The sequence below is a fragment of the Colletotrichum abscissum genome, assembly GCF_030869225.1.
Source record: "Colletotrichum abscissum strain IMI 504890 chromosome Unknown Scaffold_3.1, whole genome shotgun sequence".
Classification (NCBI taxonomy): Eukaryota; Fungi; Ascomycota; class Sordariomycetes; order Glomerellales; family Glomerellaceae; genus Colletotrichum; species Colletotrichum abscissum.
In genome coordinates, this window is record NW_026850209.1 from 649,758 (window position 1) to 668,893 (window position 19,136).

The 19,136-nt window shown below is 53.0% G+C and overlaps 7 protein-coding genes across 7 annotated transcripts; 5 read left to right on the forward strand and 2 right to left on the reverse strand.

The window, feature by feature from the left end:
• Positions 1-187: 187 nt before the first annotated feature.
• On the forward strand, positions 188-1,490 carry CABS01_01551 (uncharacterized protein; the record flags this gene model as incomplete). Its single annotated transcript, XM_060534931.1, has 3 exons — positions 188-646; positions 704-851; positions 904-1,490. 3 exons carry the CDS (start codon positions 188-190, stop codon positions 1,488-1,490), a joined length of 1,194 nt encoding a protein of 397 aa, XP_060398120.1.
• Positions 1,491-1,712: 222 nt separating this feature from the next.
• Positions 1,713-2,411, reverse strand: CABS01_01552 (rhomboid family protein; the record flags this gene model as incomplete). The annotated part of the gene is made up of 1 exon (XM_060534932.1): positions 1,713-2,411. One exon carries the CDS (start codon positions 2,409-2,411, stop codon positions 1,713-1,715), a length of 699 nt encoding a protein of 232 aa, XP_060398121.1.
• Positions 2,412-2,952: 541 nt separating this feature from the next.
• On the reverse strand, positions 2,953-4,372 carry CABS01_01553 (uncharacterized protein; the record flags this gene model as incomplete). Its single annotated transcript, XM_060534933.1, has 6 exons — positions 2,953-3,361; positions 3,430-3,690; positions 3,746-3,842; positions 3,894-3,984; positions 4,039-4,143; positions 4,196-4,372. The coding sequence occupies 6 exons, from the start codon at positions 4,370-4,372 to the stop codon at positions 2,953-2,955; spliced, it is 1,140 nt and encodes a 379-aa protein (XP_060398122.1).
• Positions 4,373-6,289: 1,917 nt separating this feature from the next.
• Positions 6,290-6,946, forward strand: CABS01_01554 (uncharacterized protein; the record flags this gene model as incomplete). The annotated part of the gene is made up of 1 exon (XM_060534934.1): positions 6,290-6,946. One exon carries the CDS (start codon positions 6,290-6,292, stop codon positions 6,944-6,946), a length of 657 nt encoding a protein of 218 aa, XP_060398123.1.
• Positions 6,947-7,459: 513 nt separating this feature from the next.
• Positions 7,460-11,971, forward strand: CABS01_01555 (uncharacterized protein; the record flags this gene model as incomplete). Its single annotated transcript, XM_060534935.1, has 1 exon — positions 7,460-11,971. The coding sequence occupies one exon, from the start codon at positions 7,460-7,462 to the stop codon at positions 11,969-11,971; it is 4,512 nt and encodes a 1,503-aa protein (XP_060398124.1).
• A 1,037-nt stretch (positions 11,972-13,008) lies between these two features.
• On the forward strand, positions 13,009-14,000 carry CABS01_01556 (uncharacterized protein; the record flags this gene model as incomplete). The annotated part of the gene is made up of 2 exons (XM_060534936.1): positions 13,009-13,156; positions 13,717-14,000. 2 exons carry the CDS (start codon positions 13,009-13,011, stop codon positions 13,998-14,000), a joined length of 432 nt encoding a protein of 143 aa, XP_060398125.1.
• Positions 14,001-16,669: 2,669 nt separating this feature from the next.
• Positions 16,670-18,650, forward strand: CABS01_01557 (ferric reductase like transmembrane component; the record flags this gene model as incomplete). Its single annotated transcript, XM_060534937.1, has 4 exons — positions 16,670-16,881; positions 16,943-17,104; positions 17,171-18,045; positions 18,106-18,650. 4 exons carry the CDS (start codon positions 16,670-16,672, stop codon positions 18,648-18,650), a joined length of 1,794 nt encoding a protein of 597 aa, XP_060398126.1.
• Between the last annotated feature and the right edge of the window lie 486 nt (positions 18,651-19,136).

The window sequence follows — 19,136 nt, forward strand, 5'->3', positions numbered from 1 at the left end:
GTCGCGATTATGCAGACCGGTTTGCTGGAATGCTTGATCCATTACACACCTGGCTTCTGCAGCGTGTATATATCCCCAATGCCCGGCGCGCTTCTTCCTTTCCCGCTCCTTCTCTCGGCATGTCCAGCCATCCGATGGTCAAGCGACGCAACGTTCACTGTCGCCTGTCAAGTGGAACGTAAGCACAATGACAGGCGACTGCGGAGACTCGTGCCCCTACCCGGGGGGCTTTACCTCCTACTCGCCTTCGGTAATTGGGAGTGCCATCTTTCTGGTAGCCTTTGCGCTGCTCGTGCCTCTGGCCTTGTACCAAGGCTTTCGTTTCAAGACGCCTTTATTCGCGTCGACTCTAGCGACCGGTCTTCTCCTCGAGGTCTTGGGCTTCGCTGGAAGATTGAGGCTCCGAAATGATACCGCCAGCGGGACTTCATTCTCCCTTTGGCTCATCGGGGCCATCTTGGGCCCTACTCTCATCGCAGCGGCCATATGTCAGATCCTTCCCCATGTCATCGCCCTCTACGGTCTCGGCATTGGCTTTACCCGGCCAAGAGTGGCTGTCTTGTTCCTCATCTTCGCTCTTGCTCTCGTCATTGCATTGGAAATTGCCGGGGTTGTCTCAGCTGTTTTTGGGCTCGGAGGTGTACAGGTACGGATTTCATCGTTCTGCTGCCTAGCAGTCCCCATCTCTAACAAGCCCCAATAGACACCGTCGATTCTTCTGGCCGGCTTAGGCGTTCAGATTTTGGCGTTGCTGCTCTTCGTCGGATTGTTCCTCTGGTTCACCCAGAAGCTTCCTGACCCGAAACACATTGCCGTGTACCAAGCACCGCGTTTTAAGAACTTCGTCAAGAGTAAGTAGACCCATTGCCGCAGGACCAACATAGTCTGACGATCTTTTCTCAGTGATACCAGCAGTCGCTGTCGTCTTGGTGGGGCACACCATCTATCGCCTCGTTGAGTTCTGGGACGGACTCGATAGCCCTCTTCAGCGGTCGGAAGCCGCTTCACTGGTCATCGGAGGTGCTCTGCCATTCCTCGTCGCCTCAGTCTTATGCGTATACCATCCTGGTGCATCTTTCGGTCGAGCGTGGGGCCTGACATCGCCGCGATATCGATCTTTATCACTGAGGTCGCGCCGCGGTGCTCCGTCGCCTCTGCAGTCGCCAACTGCACCTTGGGACGACCACAAAGGACCCCGTCAGCCGGGATTCACTGCCACCCGGTTCCCAGACAAGAAGATGTCGCCCGTCGGAGTTGGCCCAGTTCCCTTGAGAGAGTCAACAATGGCAAGCAAGGTTGCCGGTAGTCCTGGCAATAGATCGGTCACCTACCCAAGCCCCATTGCTTCGACACACAAGTTGAGTCCCATCGGCTCACAACATAAAATGAGTCCAACCTTCCAGGGCACTCAACAGCCGACAAATCCCAATCGCTACAGCAACACCAAGCCCAACGCAAAGCCGATGGTAAATAGTGAAGAACTGTGGTAGCGAGAAGTTGGCAAAGAGTGGCTCTCGATTCGTGCAATGGTATATCCTCTTTCATGTGGTAGCGTGGCGTTTGATATTTTCGGTGGCTGAGAATGCTGCGGCCTTTTGTCTTTTTTGTCACCAGGATACCATTCTCCTGTATATACCTTGGGTGGCTAGAGTTGATCTCGATATTTATATTTACCCATAGCTTCTGCATTTCGAAATGTAAATTGCTTGAGGTTACAAAGTAAAAGCACCCGTAGCTTTCCTCCAGAAGAAGTATGCTAAGCCAAAAGCTGCGCCTCCGAGGTGTCCGGCATGTCCCACTCCTGTGTCCCGCTCGGTACTCAGACAGTAGGCATCCACGGCAAACATTCCCAAGACAACAAGGCGCAAGGGTAGAACTTGATGTGTCCCGGAAAGGCGGACCTTCATCGTGGGAAACATCAACGCCAGAGCTGTGCCGAGACCAGTCAAGGCTCCGCTTGCTCCAACAGCCGTCCTCTCGGCATTGTTCTTTGCTCCCCGTCTTCTCCTGGCATTGAAAATGTGGCAAAGGCAAGCGGTGATTGCACTCCCGAGGGACAGTACAATGAATCGTAGCGGCGATACACTGAGTAAATAAAACGACTCGACATAAGTTTTATATGTTGACATGTTGACGAAAAGGTGTAAAGGCTGGATGTGACTAAAGGCCGAGGTAAAGAAGGTGAGTAGTCGGGGGTCACTTGAGCTGAGCATAAAGTATTTGTGAAGAAATGCGGAAAGACGCCTGCGGTCTATCGGGAGCGAAGAGAAGATTGGATGGAGCGCGGTCAGCCAGGCCAGATGGATGGCAATATTGCTCACGGGAACTCCGTAGAAGAGGGCAGTCCAGAGCGGTCCAATATTGCCGGGTGCAAATCTTGCGGGATACCCAAATGCTGAGAGTGATGCCATATTGATACTGTCTCCTGTGATGACTAGTGGGTACTGGAAATGAGAGGCGACGCTCAGACGCGGAAACTGTGAAGTGGTGCCGTTGGGTATGAACAAGAGGAGACACGATGTCTTGAACTAGCTCTCAGGGGTTTTGGTTTTGTACGAGCTGGACTGGTCTTGATATCTAGAACATGGACTTCAATCTCGAGTTTCGTATGAAGGTGACTGGGGGGAAAGCATGTGTAGATTGCACAGGATCTAGATGGCGTGACGTTGTCGCTTTCTGTCGAGGTAGATTCTGAAGTTCGCAGTGCTCCGTTCGAGAAAGGAGCCGAAGTCGTCGTTGGATGGAAGGTGCGTAAAGAAGAAGGGTTGGTCCGTGCCTAAGGTACGTAGTGTATGACAGTGCTGATTTTGTGCTCGGCACTGTCCCTCCATCCTCAAGAATTCAACTGTTCACTGTTCTTACCAACAACTTCTCGGATTTCATGCACGCTTTCACTCCAGATAACTCGTATGCTTTGGATACGCCACTAGAATCTACCTATATATATGCTGCTTATATGCTCTCACCCACTTTTCCTGGTGTCGAGATCTCTGGTTGCTTGCCAACTTGACCAGCGCCTTCCCCCTTCTCGAGATCCACCATCTCAACATCGCCAGACTGGCCACCTACAGCCTCGACTTGCCCGGCGCCGGTTTCCAACGGCTGGCTTCCGGCGCTCTCACTGCGCACGTTACCAGAACTCCGTGACCACCTGTCCAAAACGCTTTTCCTATTGGAAGTTGCCGTGGACGTCATCGTGTTCCTCTTGCTTGCGGCACCTGTGCTGTCCAACTGGCTGCGCATTCCGAGCATCAAAGTTACATGTCGGAGTAGAGGTTGCAGGGCGGGGAAGCAGCCGACCCAGAGACCAACATGGAGCTCGGCGTCGGTCCATGCAGCTACAGTGAGCATCTTGTACGTCCTAGACTGTGTCAGTATGCTGAAGTCGCTAGTCTAAGCCGCGCCTTATTCGCCATAAGGAGTGCTTACGTGTTTACACCGAAGTCCGTCGTGACGATAATGGAAAATCGAACGATGCCAGTAACGACAGCAAAGATTCCCAGAGAAAAAACCAGCAAGATTTGTATGGCCCTGACGCCCATTTTGACGTAGTTCGTCACAACACATAGCGGAAGGACGACCAGCATACAATCAACAAAGATGCAGATAATGGCATGGCCCAGCATCATCGATCGCTCTTCGCGTTTGTCTCTGCATTGTCGCCATGTGCTAGAATAATTGAAGACATCACTGGAGCAATGAGTCAGCCAGCCATCGCTAGGCCTCAGGGGAGTGTCCCTCTTACGGTATCTGCGAGCATTCTGTCAAGACGAAAAAGAATCCCGACAAACTGACTATGATCACCATAGCATTGAGAGCGTATATGCTCCAGATATATATCTCTGGCAATAAACATCAGCAACTAAGTATGTTGGGGACTGGGATAATCATACTGTTCTTGCTCAAGCGTGGAAGAAACGCTAATATAGACAGGCGTACGGCACCAGAAGCGAGAAAGTAGACCAACTCCATGATAGAAAGCCTCTATTCGCAGCACGTTAGTTCCGCGGAGGACTTTCAGTATGAGAAATAGCTGACCTTGAAGAATTGAAGCAGCGTCGGCCGGGGAACATCTTCGATCTGGGCCCCGGTGCCGTAGTTGGTTGTGTCCATTTCAAGGGCCGAGAGTGTGACACACAAGGCCTGGTTCCCGTGTTAGTCCATGCAACTTACACCAGGAAGCGGCTTGACCTACCCAAGCTACTATTGCAAGGAAATCATCCCAGCCTAGAGCTTTTACTATGATCTCCCGTGTGAGCAGACGGAGAGAGACCAGCAATGTCGAAACAATAATCAGAGCTAGGTTCAGGTCGAATACATGGTGTCCACCCGAGTTAGGGTGGTACCGCAAGGATTGTCCGACATCAACCATTTCAACTCGTCAAGACAATGTCGTTGGATTTGAGTGCTTCGAAAGCTTCGAGATTCTTGCCATTCATGGAAGAGACCAAGGCCATGTGCCGATTATCCGAGGCGGCCGATGGTTATAATGGAGTCATGGACCACATTCGCCAGCGTTGAGCCTATACCAGAAGCGTGGGCTACGGAAACATCTACGTACGAGAAGGCACTTGACGCCCAAGACACGCGCCAAGCCCCGTTTCGAACAATTTGTGCCATTTTCTGACGCCTTGAGTGCTTGAGCAATCAGACACTGGAGTCTACCGAGTTTGAGAGGCCTCTGGAGGCGAAAACCAGGCCAGGCTGAGGTCGATGCGTCGATGGGCTAGAACAGCCGCCGGAATTGCTCATCGCCGCTACATCTAGAGTTTACGCCTCAAATACCAGTCTCAGAAGCTACCTCTGCGGCTGGAAAGGCGCGGGGTGGCCAGAATAGTTCACGACATGCTCAACGATCTGTAAAAAGCGACTTGCACCAGAGCCGAAAGCTCGTAGATACGATGGTGATTGGCGCCTTATGCCTGGGGGTTTTCTTTTTTCTTCGATGATGGAATCTTGAGCAAGAATTGTCATTCTACCATCAGGGGAGTTTTCAGCTCTGTCGTTGTCGTCACGCAGATCACATCGCACGGGATTGAGAGGTACCGCCCATCTTCATGTTCCGTTCCCGGATGCTTTCTCCCTTTCTCCCTTTCTTCTTTCCTTCGATTTCCTTCGATTTTCTTTCTCATTAAGAAGACGAGTTCCAGAACACCTGTGTAATGGTTGTGTTTCTTCGGCGATGACTGTGTATGATGCTTCTCGAAAGCTTGGCCTGGACCCCGAGCTTGACTTGACGTGACGAAAGCGTCCAGATCCAAACCTAAATAGTAGCCTTTAAGATTTAAAGCATTACTCCTCGGCTATAACCGAGCCTCATCGAGGAAATAGTCTTTAGTTTCGCAGCGCGTGTAATGTTCACTGCCCACATATCGATCGGGCTGTGCTTACTCATGCCCAAAACGACACATGCATTCCTCGCCATTGCCGCGTCCAGGCCTCCCTTCAAAGACATTTACGATTGATCCAATTTAGCATGCCACTGAACAAGACCGGCGCCCTCTCATCAACAAACTTGGCAAGAAACAGCAGTTCTTATTAATTCTTTCATCAATGGAACCTCGGAGCACATAAGTAAGCAGGGAGCCTGTCTACGATCCAGACGAGTTCGGCACTCAGATGCGAGGCAACTTGATCAATACTTCCACCATTGTTCTTGCAATTCGATCCTCTTCTCGGTTGGTCTTGGCATACAACGCCTTTGACGAACGCGGCAATCGCTGATCCATACCAACACAAACGAGCGGCAGCAGTCTTGGCCCAATTCCACACCCTGCGTCACTTGTTCCGCCGGCTCGCGGAGAGAGGGGGCCAAGGGACTTTGAGAATCTCAAATCGAACGAATTGCTTCGTCACCTAAGTTCGACGAGTCGATCTGCGTATCTGGGTACTTGCCCCGAATTTTGGAGGTGAGAGCTGGGAGATATTCTTTCTTTATTCACTTTCAGCTTACCCCGAGCCAAAGGTCCTACGTCAATCTCATCCCTTGCAACACCCTCAGCTCTGCCAACCAAGCTCCCAACACTGCACGTCAATATTTTCCCCCCCTTCTTCGGAATAAAGCCAAACGAATGCTTCAATTCAAAGCTCGGAGTTTGGGTATTCCAAAGTAAGCTCCGACCACATTAAAGTCCAAAAAGAAGAATAAGCAAAGGGAGAAGAGCACCCATCGGCACAGTTCGTATTACGCCAAACTAGCAAATCGCCGTTTTCGTCAGGACACCAAGCAAAGAATCTCATCAGCCTATGTACAAGCCGAACAAAACCAGAGAGCAAACTTCCCTTCCTAATGAGTACCTCGTCTCAATCCGACAGCATCGCCCCTGCCGCCGACTCCGCCGCCCAAACCGTCAACTCCCTTCTCCTACGCACTTATGCTCTGCTGCAAACGCCTCTGTCCATCCTGAAGCTTCACCAGGCTCTCAACGCCGCAGACCAGGCCCTTGCCATTGCGGCGCACTTGCACCGCTTCGACCTCGAGCCTCGCGCATACCTGTACCGCGGTCATGTACTGAGTGCCTGGGGCCGTTGGCGCGAGGCTCACGCCGCATACGTCCGGGCCGCCAGTGTGAGGGGGGTCGGGTTCGCGGGGACGAACATCCGGGGCTTGACGAGGGATTGTCTGACGATGATTGAGTTTGAGGATGTGAGGCGTCGGCACATGAGGCGCGCTCTGGAGATTGAAGGCCAAGCAACAAAGGATGGGTTGAAGATGGTTCGATTTAGGGACGAGGAGAGTCTGGTTCTCAAGGCCTTTTATGATTATGATGATGACGATGATACTAATGACGACATTGACGACGATGATGAGACGCAATCCGAAGCGAGTCACAGCGGGCTCTATCTTATTTTGAACGGCAGCGGAGAAGTTGTCGGTAGCCGGGAGAGTCTGCCTGACTTGAGGAGTGTACGTGGTAGATCTGTCACCAGATCGCCGACGCTGTGAGTTTAAGGGGCGGGAATATGATGGTAATTACGAGTACAATAGCCACATTTTCAAAACGGAAGCGTTTTGTATGAGCGCCGCTAATTGAGAAACTCATATGATCCGTCAGAAAGCTCTAACAACAAGTTGTTTGCCTCACTTTTCCCTTTTTGGCTGCTTTTGTGAAGTCAAACCATTGAGTCCTTTGATGGCATTATCAATGTCGCGACCTGTTTCATTTCAAAGCAAGCATAGACACCAAAGTCTTTGTGTTCTGCGATTCCCTTGCATCATCCTCATATCATCTTACATCAAGCATCCAAATGATGCCACGATGAGGTCTCCGGAAGACACGAGAAGATCCAATGCCATCCAAAGTTGGGCCAAAGATTGATAACTTTAGGAGATCCCTTAAAGCCAAAAGGTTTGAGAATATTTGATGCTCATTCTTCGTTCCACCTAGATTCTGCTCGGGCCCTCGAGTGTGACTTCACCAAACTGTGTACTTTCTGACCGATGGAGATTTCAAGCGTCATGTCGGAGAAAGGGAAGCCAGCGTCGCCGACGCCCAGTGATTCACAGAACAGTGGAAACGATGGCACAACAACCTCCTCCTTGATAATTGCCACACCAGCTGAAGAAACCTCTGCTGACGCTGTACGAAAAAGATCGCAAGTGATAGCACAGGCGTCAACCGCCTCCGATGAAGCCTCGCCAGAGTCGGAATCGAAGCACATAACGACCTCATCGTCAGATCAGAGCCAGATTTCATCTTCTCAACAGATACCGAAGTCATCAGACGAGCAGGAAGTCAAGCCCGGAGGAACGGAGTCTTCTAGCGAGACAGATACCAAACCTAGACTTGGCTCAGGTGCCATCAGTTGCCTACTATCCGCACTCGATGACGAGATCGCACCACCTTCCTGGCAAAAGCCCCCTGAAATCTCAGACAACGGGAGTGGCCAGACGTGCAATACATCACTGGCTCCAATTGTTCCCAATCCAGATATTATCAGCCCCCTCGACCTCACGTCGTCCTCCCCTCGTGCACAATTCCAACCATCGACGTCAACATCAATAGCCTCACGACCACCCAAGAAGAAGTCCGAATCGGTGGACGAAGGCTCTAAAGACGATGGGTCTGGCCCCAGTCGTAAAGTTAGCGAGGAAACAGAAGCTACCGCTGCCGATTCTGATCGCTTTCACCAGAATCCCGGTCCTGAGACTGCACTCGGAGCAGTCTATAATCGTCCCTTATACTCTTTGTCGATCGAAGAAGCATTGGACTCGCAGTCGATGAGTGCCGTGCTCGGAAGAGCAAACAAACCCTCCCCTCAACGTCCTCTTTCGACAGAGACTGGCCCGATGAACAATGTCATTGGAAATGGCAAGGACGATGGTACAGGCGATAATGACCCTCACATCCTACCATCGGCAGTCTTGCAGGAAGCGGAACCCCCAGCGTCGGGGTCAGCCGACTCAGAAACCCCTTCACCTGCACCTGTGAGACCTTTGACACCGAGAGGGCTAGTGGCAGCGCGTGAGAGGGCAAAGAGAGAAAGAGAGCGCAACGGCACTCAACAGGTGACGGACGAGAGACCGCCATATCCCGAAGGTCCCATGGAATTTCCAGCTCCGAGACGTTGTCGACCAGAGTCTTCCCAAACAGTCACGTCTCCTGGGGAGAGCCATGCTCGAAACCGAGACGTGTCACCTGTATCACCGATCATACATACTCCTGCACCAACTAGACCGGGAGACATACCAGGCTTCATGAGATCCAACGAGCCGGTCTCGCCCTCCACTCCCATCCAGAACCAACGACGGCATGGCTCCCGGTCCTCATCAACAGACACCATAGTCCAGCCGCCACCCCCGGTCCATAACCATCAACGCCGCCGTCTGCTCTCCGCCGGTCTAGGCGCATACAACAACGAGCCAGGCCGCTCCGGCGCGGGCTTCACCCTCCGCCGCATCAAGGTCCCGCCTCCGGGCGCTCCAGCCCGCACACACATCTTCATCCGCCCGCAGCCCCTCCCCGGCGGCGAAGAGGAGCGCAAGATGATCATCCAAGTCTGGAATGACACGTTCGAGACGATGCCCCCCGAGTTCCAGACGATGCTCTCGAGCCGCCTCCGGTACCCGCGCTACACCCGCGACGTGGCGGCCCGGCTCCGCAAGGAAGAGTTCGAAAAGGCGACAGGGGAGAGCATGTCCTCGGACGACTACTACGCCCTCTTCGACCTCGAGACATCCAACGACGGCATGATTTCCGCGCTGCTGGAGTGGATGCAGGGGCGGACGTGGGTCAAGGTCCCGTTTGTGAACCGCATCATTCACCAGCTCTGCCGGCTGATGTATACCTCTGCACAGGAGGAGGCGCGGCTGCGGCTGACGTATCGGCAGGACATGGATGCCGTCATGGAGAAGCTCGACGAGGTGGAGATGAAGTGCGCGGCGGAGAGGATGGAGAGGGCCTGGAGGCAGCTGGATGGGTCTGTAAGGAGGCAGCATGAGTTTATCCAGCAGACTCTCACGCGTAATGGCGATCACTGGGGCCACATACCAGGCGTGGTGGTGATGAGTGGGTGCTCCAGGGACGCAAGACGTTGGGAGACGTTCCTTGAGACGGCGCGCGTGCTGGCCCTCGATCACCGCAACACCGAGGAGATCATTGAGAACAGGATCAGCGATAGTGGAGAGATTCTACAACAGGACCTCGAACAGCTGAACGGCGTCATTAGAGACATGGCGAAGAACAGCAGGGAATTGAACGAGTATGTCGGGGCCAGACATCAAGGGGACCAGGTGCAGCGGATGTTCCAGATCGACAACAAGGATCTGGTCGATTCTCTCAGGATCCTCGATGACCAGGTCAAGCGTGATAATGACGAGCGTAGGTCTGCCGTCATGGCCTTTACCAAGATCGCGACACAGCGGTTGGAGGTGCGCCAGAGATATGCTAGCAGCCTGGATTACGCTGCGCAACACGCTCGCGAATCGACTACGCTCGCACCGGGTTTCCAGCCGCAGCCTCCGACTGGGACCTTCGGCAACCATTCGCTGTGTTCAGCTCCCAACGAAATGAGACTCGGCGTTCCCGTGGCGAGCATCCCATCAGAGGCGCCAGCATTCAACACCACCTCTCAGCAAGAAACCCCGCCTCCCCGTGATGGGGTCAGATTCGTCTTGAGTCCTAGAGGCAGCCAGGTTGTAGAGTTCATGGACACGACGGTAGCTCCTGAGCCAAGCCCCGTCTTCACAGATCCCTTTACGAAAACCTGGGAAAACCTCGATCTGGCCGCGGCGAGGCCAGAGTGCCTGCGGTGTCCCACGCTGGAGCGGGAGATCAGTGCTAGACTTGCGGAAATTAAGGACTATTGCCGCTTACTGAAGTACAGACTGGATGAGAAACTGAAGCTCGAGAGCGCACTCGAAGCCGTGAGTGAGCGCAAGATCAGAGAAGCGATGGAAGCCCTTCACAACTACAAGAAGCTTCTGGGTCGTCCAGAGGTGCCCGAGTCTCTGCAGTGCATCGTGGACCTGTTAGAGATGCATGGCAAGCGAGTATCCGACCAGGTCGGCTTGCTGAATATGTCCCTCCAGCTGGGGCAAGCTGGCGATTCGACGGACAAGATGCTAGCAGAAACGAGGACAACGATTAGGTCTGTTAAACGACTAGCTGACGCCATCCTCGAGCTCAAATCCCAGATGGCACTATACCTCGAGAAACCCTTTCCCAAGACAGGCGATCAATCTGACTCAGGCGAGAAAGACGTACCGGAGAATGAAAAACAAGCCCGCTTGATAAAGTCGCTGCAAAGACAAGTCCAAGAGTTGTCGGAACGGACCAAGCGTACTCTAGAACAGCAGGCGACAGAGAAGCTCGAGCTAGCGCGCAGGGTAGAGTCATGCATGAAAGAGGAGAGAGATCGCCTCAGAGAACAGGTTCGCACTTTCCAGAGCAAGCTTGAAGATATGCAGGCCGAAGCCCAAGAGCGAGATTCGAATACGGAGCAGATTGTATCGGATAGACTCAGAGAACTCCACAGAGAACGGGAGACGCAAGAGACGGAACTTCGCAATCTCGAAGCCCAGAACAACGCTTTGGAGGAGCAACGTCAAAAGACCACAGATAAGCTCGCGGCTTTAGAGACGGCCAAGGAAGAGAGCGAAAACGAACTGGCAGAACTTGCACGACAAACCCAAGAGCTTCAAATTAAGCTTCAAGCTAAGAGCGAAGCGATGAAGTGGACATCGTACATGACTATTCCTAGGGCTGTGGATGACGCCGGCTCTGATGCTCAACAAAGTGAAAGAGCTTCTCACCTGCGGGCAGAGCTGATGGCTGCGCTTAGCAAGGCACGGTCAGAATCATATCGCATATTTGGAGACCAACAAACGAGGAAGACTCTGCCAGATATCATACAGAGTGTCCTGTGGCCTGACACCAAAGCAAAGGAGGGCATCAACGCTGATGTGCCCAACTTCTGGAGGCTAGCGGATTTTGTGAGAAGGAGAAAGGAAATCATAGCAGCACTCGAACAGAGGGATTTGCACAGCTTGCAGAGAGCATTCAACTTGCTTGAAGTGCTCCACGAGTGGAATAGCAACTTGGGTGCTTGGCAGACAGAAGCCCAAACAGCAGAGGTTTGGCGATCCATCAATCTCCTCAGATCGTACGCCAATCTTGAGCTTGGAAAGATCGAAGGGCTCGAAGCTGATGCCTCAGAGAGGCGCAAGGTCGCCGGGGCATTGTTCGAGCAAGCGACGGCTTCTGAAGACGCAGGAGAGATCAAGAAGCCATGGAGTTCCTTGCAGAACAGCCTGGAGGTACAGCTAAACGAAAAAGCTGACGACGCTTCCGCTTGCGACTGCAAGTTTAAACCTCGCCTCTGTCCAAAGCACCAGACTGATGGTGGACTCATGTTCCATAACTTTATGGAGTCAGATGGTTCGAGGCCGGCGGAGATAGAGTTGACGCAGGAGGCGTCCGAGGTGCTTCAGCGATTTGGAGAGACGTTCAAGGTATCGTCCCCAGTGTAGGCTCGCGCGACAGCGGATGTGTCCGGTAAAGAGATTGCGTACGCTTCGACTAGAGAGAATTCTGCAAGAGGATGATGATCTGCAAAGCGGTTTTGATGTCGGGTTGGCCCCAGAAAGGAGCAAATGAGAATGCATACCGGATGCTTGTTTGTTTTTCGCCATCGATTTGCAATCTACAAAGACCTGGCTGCTATCGCCGCGTGGTGTTAGTCACTTGTAACGATGTTGAGATCCTGTTCCTAGATTTAGAGTCGATAGGTGAAGTGGCGTTTGTCTCTGTCTCTGTCTCTGCATCCGCGCGGCCAGCTGATTCATGTGTTTCCCCGTTGACCAGGGCAGCCAAGTATGTTGATGAAGGCGGCCTTGAGTGAACGTTGGAATCTGCCAATGACAAATGCGGAAGTGTGTGTCGTCTAGGTTGACGTCGGTAGTGGTGGGCAGGCGAGTGAAGTCAAATTGATGTCGAGAAAGCGGATGGTGGGGCCGGGAGGAGGAAGACTGGGGGTTGAGTTTGCCAGTAGTTACTGAGATACTACCATCGAATGCTTGGCATCGCATTGAGGGATGTACCTTGCTATCTACTTCTCCTAAGTCCTTTCCTCGTCTAGCGTAGTTACCCGCGCGGGTGGATTGTTCACCACACCATTGCATTCCTCTCCTGCTTCTCTTCTCCGGGCTCCCTCTTCGTGGCACTGATACCAGCGCAACTGCGCCCTGCTGCCAATAGGTCCAACATGACTCTTCCTCCCGACTCAGCCTTTTGCGCCTCTCCCGCTTGTATATTCAAGTCATAGGTCAACTCAATCCGATCCACCCTCAGCAATCAGTACCAGGCCAGACAGATCTGGATCTTGTCTCGGGAACGGCATGTACACGAGCCTCAACCTGCGTCGCCAGTGCGCACGTCAACTGTCTCAGCCCAAACGTGGACCTGGAATGGTCAAGGGGTGTGGCTTTCTCATCACTGAAAGATGATGTGAGTGGCACGCAAAGACAGGCACGATCTAGGCACATCATCCTTAGCTGCATCTGTTGTGATGGAGGCACCTTTGGGTTCTGGCACCCAACGAAAACGACTGCATTTTGGCGTGCCTCAGAACCTGCCGCTTCCCATCGTCTCCGCACTTTCACCTCAAATCACGCCCGAGAACACGTGGATGAGCAACTCTGTACTCCAGAGAACGAGTGAGTTGTTCCGCAAAGTGACAGCTCGAGAAGCAACGGAAGCACCAGATCCATGACGCCCAACAAAGTCAACGGTAATCTGCCAGCCCGCTAGACGGAATTGCATCGTTCCGGATCCGGCGTATCGCTTGCCCTCCGGTATGGTACGCGTGGATTTGCAAGGCAGCGGCTGCTTTCACCAAGACATTTGTCTTTTGAAGATGAATCAGACCTCTACCAAGGCTACCAGACTATCGGAGCCAGACGCACGAGCGAGAGAAACGGGCAAGTCGTTACGCGACAAAGTCTGGTACACGCGATGCTACGCAAATGAGCACGATACAACGGCATCCTGGCCTCGGAGCAGCTATTTGCCCGCCCACTCTGGCTAGACGGCTTGGGGAGTGTCACCGACCGAAAGCCTACCTCATGCCATTCGCCGCCGCCTTCTACAACAGATTGATTAGATTGCTCGACCTAGCTCCATCTCATTGGACACCCTCGCCGGCTGACTTTAACGTACATCAACGCTGTCGCTTCGAGTTGTATGTATCAAGGCAGTCTTTGCCCTACTGACGCAGCGCGCGCGGCTGCTTCCGGCGATGGCGGCAACGAGCACCAGCCAGCTGTGCAATGTGACGAGTCTAAGCTGGCTGGAAGCACACTTTGGCCAGCCGCGTCGCGTCACATATCACTGAGAGTTCTTGACGGACTGTCAAACTACGGATTGAAGTGGACGACGACGAGTGTAGTCCAGCACTGGCCAGGCCAGGTCCACGCCACTCACTTCATGTCCCGTCCTCCCGCGCTCTCCCGTCAGGCCCTGGCACCTCTAGTTCATCCCGTCCCCGGAGGCGGCGTGTAAGTCGAGGAAACCCCCACTGGAACGGTGCCGTTTCCAAGCGAAAACACGGGGCCTGTCAAGCAAGCCCTTGACGACTTACCTTCTCGGGGATTAGACGCGGGTGGACTATGGCGAAGATCACGACTAACGGATCACGGCCTAATGCAGCAAGGTCAAGGGGGACCAGGGTCACCCTTTTAGCAGGTGACTTTGAGGAGGTCGACAAGATTTGCTGCTGACAAGACATTCCAAGGATCTCTCTCACAAGGGATTTTTGGGCTCCAACTTGTACCCGAAAAACACGGCCCGTACGAGGGCCTTTGCAATCATGTTTCTATCCCATCTAGGCAAGTCAATCTATCTGCAAGATGCAGATAGGCACGCTGATACCAGAGCTCCACACTGGATGCTACTATCTGGATGCATTTTGGAGCCGGACGCCTGGCTTTCACTCAGCCCTCAGCCCTCGGCCATGACAGTGTCTGGCTTGTGAGGCGGATTCTGTCTCTCCTTGGCGTTGTCTCGTTTCTTTTTGCGGTTTGGCTCGATTCACCCAAATTGTGTCAACGACCCCCGTGCTTCCGTCTTTGGCTGTGTGCTGTGTAGCGAGGCCCCGTCCGAGTCCTGGCGGCGGTTCACGGCATGCTGCAGACAACGGTGGGGTCGAGGGGCTGTTCATCATAGGCGTGACGGACCACTCTACTTTAACCTCAACGAACTTTGCTTGCCTACCCTTTCCTTGCCATAGGATGTGCCCTACACAAAAGTACCTCGTCTATGGACCATGGTCTTTTCCATCGCAACGCAAAAGAAACGTAGAGTGCTTTGTCAAGCTGACCAAACCAAAACAGCTAGTCCAGGCTCTATGGAGCTAGACCATACGGCCCTCTCTGTTTCTCAAATTCTCAAATCCTCGTAGGGGAATCCATCTTAATCTAGATCCACGATCCGTGAGACCTTCCCTGGCAAACAATTTCCCCCGTCTTTTCTTCTCGCCTCCCTTCCCGCTTACCGCTGTCCAAGCTCCCCTCCCGCCCTGCTGCTGCGCCTGCTCCAGCTGCGGAGAACAAGATGGCGTGAAAGTTACACCGGCTACCGGCATCGAAAAGGACCCTCGTCGAAGATGGGGTTGGCTATCTCGTCATTGGGCATTGGCATGGAGCGGCGATATGTGTACACGTACGGTGTCTGAGCCCTTTCACTCAGCGGCCGTACGACGCAGCTGTCCAGGAACGGCTCGAGGCTCTCCACATGAACCAAGGCTTGTTATTCTTTTGCTTGGCATCTTCGAGTCTCGGGGCTGGACGAGAGAGATGTAGCTACCCTACCGTGTGAGAGGGGGAAGTCCCTGTTTTTTTTTTGTCGAGACTTCAACGGATCGACTTATCTGGGGAACGTGGCGCTTGTCTCACATGGATGTTTATGGAGCTGGGCAGTCGGTCCCTGGTATGCACAGGTCTTTGGGACCACCGTTGTGTAAGTGCGTTGTAAGCAAAGCAACATGAGAGGGCCAACAAATTGAGAGAGGGTACCATGTGAAGCGGGTGGCCGGCCGCGAAGGGAAGGTCTAGACTGAATACACAATCCGACGGCTATCATTGCAACATTTTCATTGAGGCACTCTTGGGCTGATTGCCCTCGAGTCTGACGGTGAGACCCTCCCTCTTCTTTCTTATCTGAACGTTTGCCCTGCTATCTGAAGTCCAGCTGCGATCAGGAAAGGAGGGGATGATCAGGAAAAGAAAAAAAATAAGGGTGAGTGGGAGAAAAAGCCACGCGGGTCAAGCCACGGGAACTACGTCGGTAGACCGCATTCATCCAAGGACAGCGTGTAAGTGGGGCATGCAGACGACTTGTGTAAGTTCACGTATGAGTTACATAGAGTGGCAGGACTCGACGCCTTTTTTCAGAGTTTTTCAACGCCCCTCTTCATCATCAGATACATCTCAAAAGTACTGGATGAAGGAAGAGATAGGAATCGGTAGGGAGGTATAGGAAAAAAGCAAGGAAGGTACGCTCTAGGGAAAGAATCAGGTAGTAGCAACTCCTTCCCAGACAGATCCGCTCTGCCAAACCTTACAGTCTCGTAATATTCAGGGTTGGCTATTATTTTTCTTTCTTTCTACCTTACCTTACAATAAGATCGATTCTAAGCCACAAGGGTGGGATGAATCTAAAATCTCAAGGAAGGCACGACCTGGACTGTGTACCTGACCTCCTTCCCTACCTACTCAACCTACCCGGGCCAACCTCCACCACCACCACCACCTGGCCCCCCCCTCCTTCACACATATTCACCTCACCTCAATATTATCTCCGGTACACAACGCTTCACTTATTCTTCCTCACCCTCTCCCGCTCCCGCTTGCCGCAAACGGGGGTCTTCCAGGTTTTTTCTACTTCACACACACCTCCCACTGCCGCGTCCCGAGTAAATATCCTCCCTCTTCATCACAATACTCTGAGACCCTCCGCGCCATTCTTATCAACGAGTCTTCTTTCACACCCTCGTAAACACATCATAACAATACCTTCTTGTTATAAACTTGGCACATTCCCGCTTCTCATCCGTCCTTTCGGTTCACTTCAACTCACGACGACAACCTTGCTCACCGCGCTGATCCTCCATCCCTTCTCCAGACTGCGAATAGCCTCAAATTGCTCACTCATCCGCACGACTACGCGCAAAAATGGCTGGAGGAGCTAGTGGCCCCTCAGCTTACCCTTTGCTCTTCGCAAAGCGGACGAAGCTGAACCAGGAGGCGACGATTTACTTCGCCATCGCCCTGGCTTCTATCATGGGCCTCTTCATCGTCTTCCATCTTGGTCGTCGTGGTGCTTCAAAGGCCGGTCTTAATACGAAGCTATCTGGTCTGGCAAAGCCGTTCCTCTTTGTATCACGGTAAGACTCGAGAATAAATCAGCTTGTACTTTATCGCATAAAATTACTGACCACCACATAGATCCATCCGAAGAGTCACCGTCTACAAGTTTCCTGCCTTGCCATCCACCGGCCACTTCGTTGTAGCTCTTAGCTACCTCGTAATCAACATCGCCCTGCTATTCACTCACATCGACGCCTCCGCTCTTCCCTATCTCACGGTCATTGCGGCTCGCGCAGGATGGTAGGTTTTACAAAGCCTCGAATACCATTAGCATCTTTGGAAACACCAGAAACTGATCCTTTACAGGCTGTCCATCGCCAACATCGCCTTCGTGGTCTTCCTTAGCCTGAAGAACACTCCTCTCGGCTTCCTAACCGCTTGGTCTTACGAGAGGCTCAATGTCTTGCACCAAATCGCCGGATACATCACCATGGTCCTTATCATTGTCCACGGTGCCACATACTCCGCCTACTTCATCGAGGCTGGTAACATGGCACGCCTTCGTGTTGCTGAAGAAATCTACGGCATAGCCTCCGGGTTCACATTCCTTTCTCTTGTGCTCGCCGGAGCCATCGTACGATTGTGGTACTATGAGCTCTTCTACATTCTTCACGTGTCCTTCTTCGCAATTTCGATGGTTCTCGTCGGCCTTCACCAGCCCGAACTTAGCAAGAAGATCATCATCATTACGGCTGTTGCTGCTGGTATCTGGGTTGCGGACCGCGTTGTGAGATTCATTCGCGTCGTGCTCTACAGCTTCAACAACAACGCAACCGTCTACCCGCTCCCCCACGGTGGCACTCGCATCATCCTCAAGAAGGCCCCCGTTGGCGCAAGTTCTGGAGAACACTGCTTCCTATGGGTTCCCAAGATCCGCGCTCTGGAGATGCACCCTTTCACCATTGCCGCCATGAACCCTCTCGAGTTTGTCATCAACTCGTACGATGGCTTCACCCGCGAGCTCCACGAATACGCAGTCCAGAACCCCGGTGCAACCCTCAAGGCTTCCGTTGAGGGCTCCTATGGAACGTTCCCCAACCCTTCCGAGTACAACAAGATCGTACTCGTCGCTGGAGGTAGTGGAGCCAGCTTCACTGTTGGCACGGTCCTCAACCTGTTGAAGAAGGTCGCACAGGGATCTATGCCGAGTGTCACTTTTGTCTGGATGGTCAAGGATCCCGGTAAGTACATTTCGCGATTAACTTTGTCTCCCAAACTCCCAAACTAATCAGATCTCTCAGCTCGTCTCGAGTGGTTCGCCGGTCACCTTTCCACTATTCGTCAGGCCCTCGGTGCTAACATCCAACTCTACGTCACCCGCGCGCCTGGAAGTCAGGGCTCCTCCTCCCAGACTCCCGGCTCTTCCAAGGAGGATCGATCCCGCTCGGGCACCATCTCGTCTGAGGCATCGACGCCCTTCACCCCTTCATCTGAGAAGTTCGAGACCACCAACGGCGTTCCTCAGCAGCCTCCTCGTATCAACACTCGCGCTGTGTCCGACCCCGAGAAGTCCGGTTTTGAGTCTGATGCCACATCGCCTTCGTCTCCCACCATCCAGCAGAACGGAGCTTTGAACAGCTTGGGCGGTATCCCTGTTCACTACGGACGCCCCGACGTCGCCAAGATCATCCAGAATGCTATTGATGAGACGCCCTCTGGCGAGCGAGTTCTCGTCATGGGCTGTGGCCCTGAGAGCCTGATGACGCAGGTCCGCAATACGACTGCCAGGTGCATCCGCACATCTGGTCCAGCCGTGGAGCTTCACTGCGAGCAGTTTGGCTGGTAATTCGTGACAGCTGTCCGTGGGAGATGCATCCTGAGTTACGAGCGAGTGGTTTAGCATGGCTTTATTGTCGTCAACATCCTTACTGGCTCATATCACTGGCGTCACTCCACGAAGTTCTTCGTGTGCATACTTTGATCTCCTTTGGTCTCTTTGTATGGTGTTGGAGTATATACGGGTACAGGAACGGCCTTCTGGTTTTGCTCTTCTTTTTGCTTTTATGCGGCGGCAGCTTGGCAACAAAAAGAACAGAGGACATAGGGATTGGATCCTTTCTTAGGGTTTGGCCAAAGAGATATCGTTCTGCTAAATAGCTGCCGCCCGGTCATTGTCGTCGCGCGCGCGTTCATACCCTCTTACAGAAGCTTGGCCTCGGTGGCCGCACTGTAGCTTTCGATGATTCATAGAACAATGGACAATTAGGAAACCCAAATCTCCTACTCGATTCCTACGTGATAGCATCCTCTTATGCATGTCATGTACCTTACC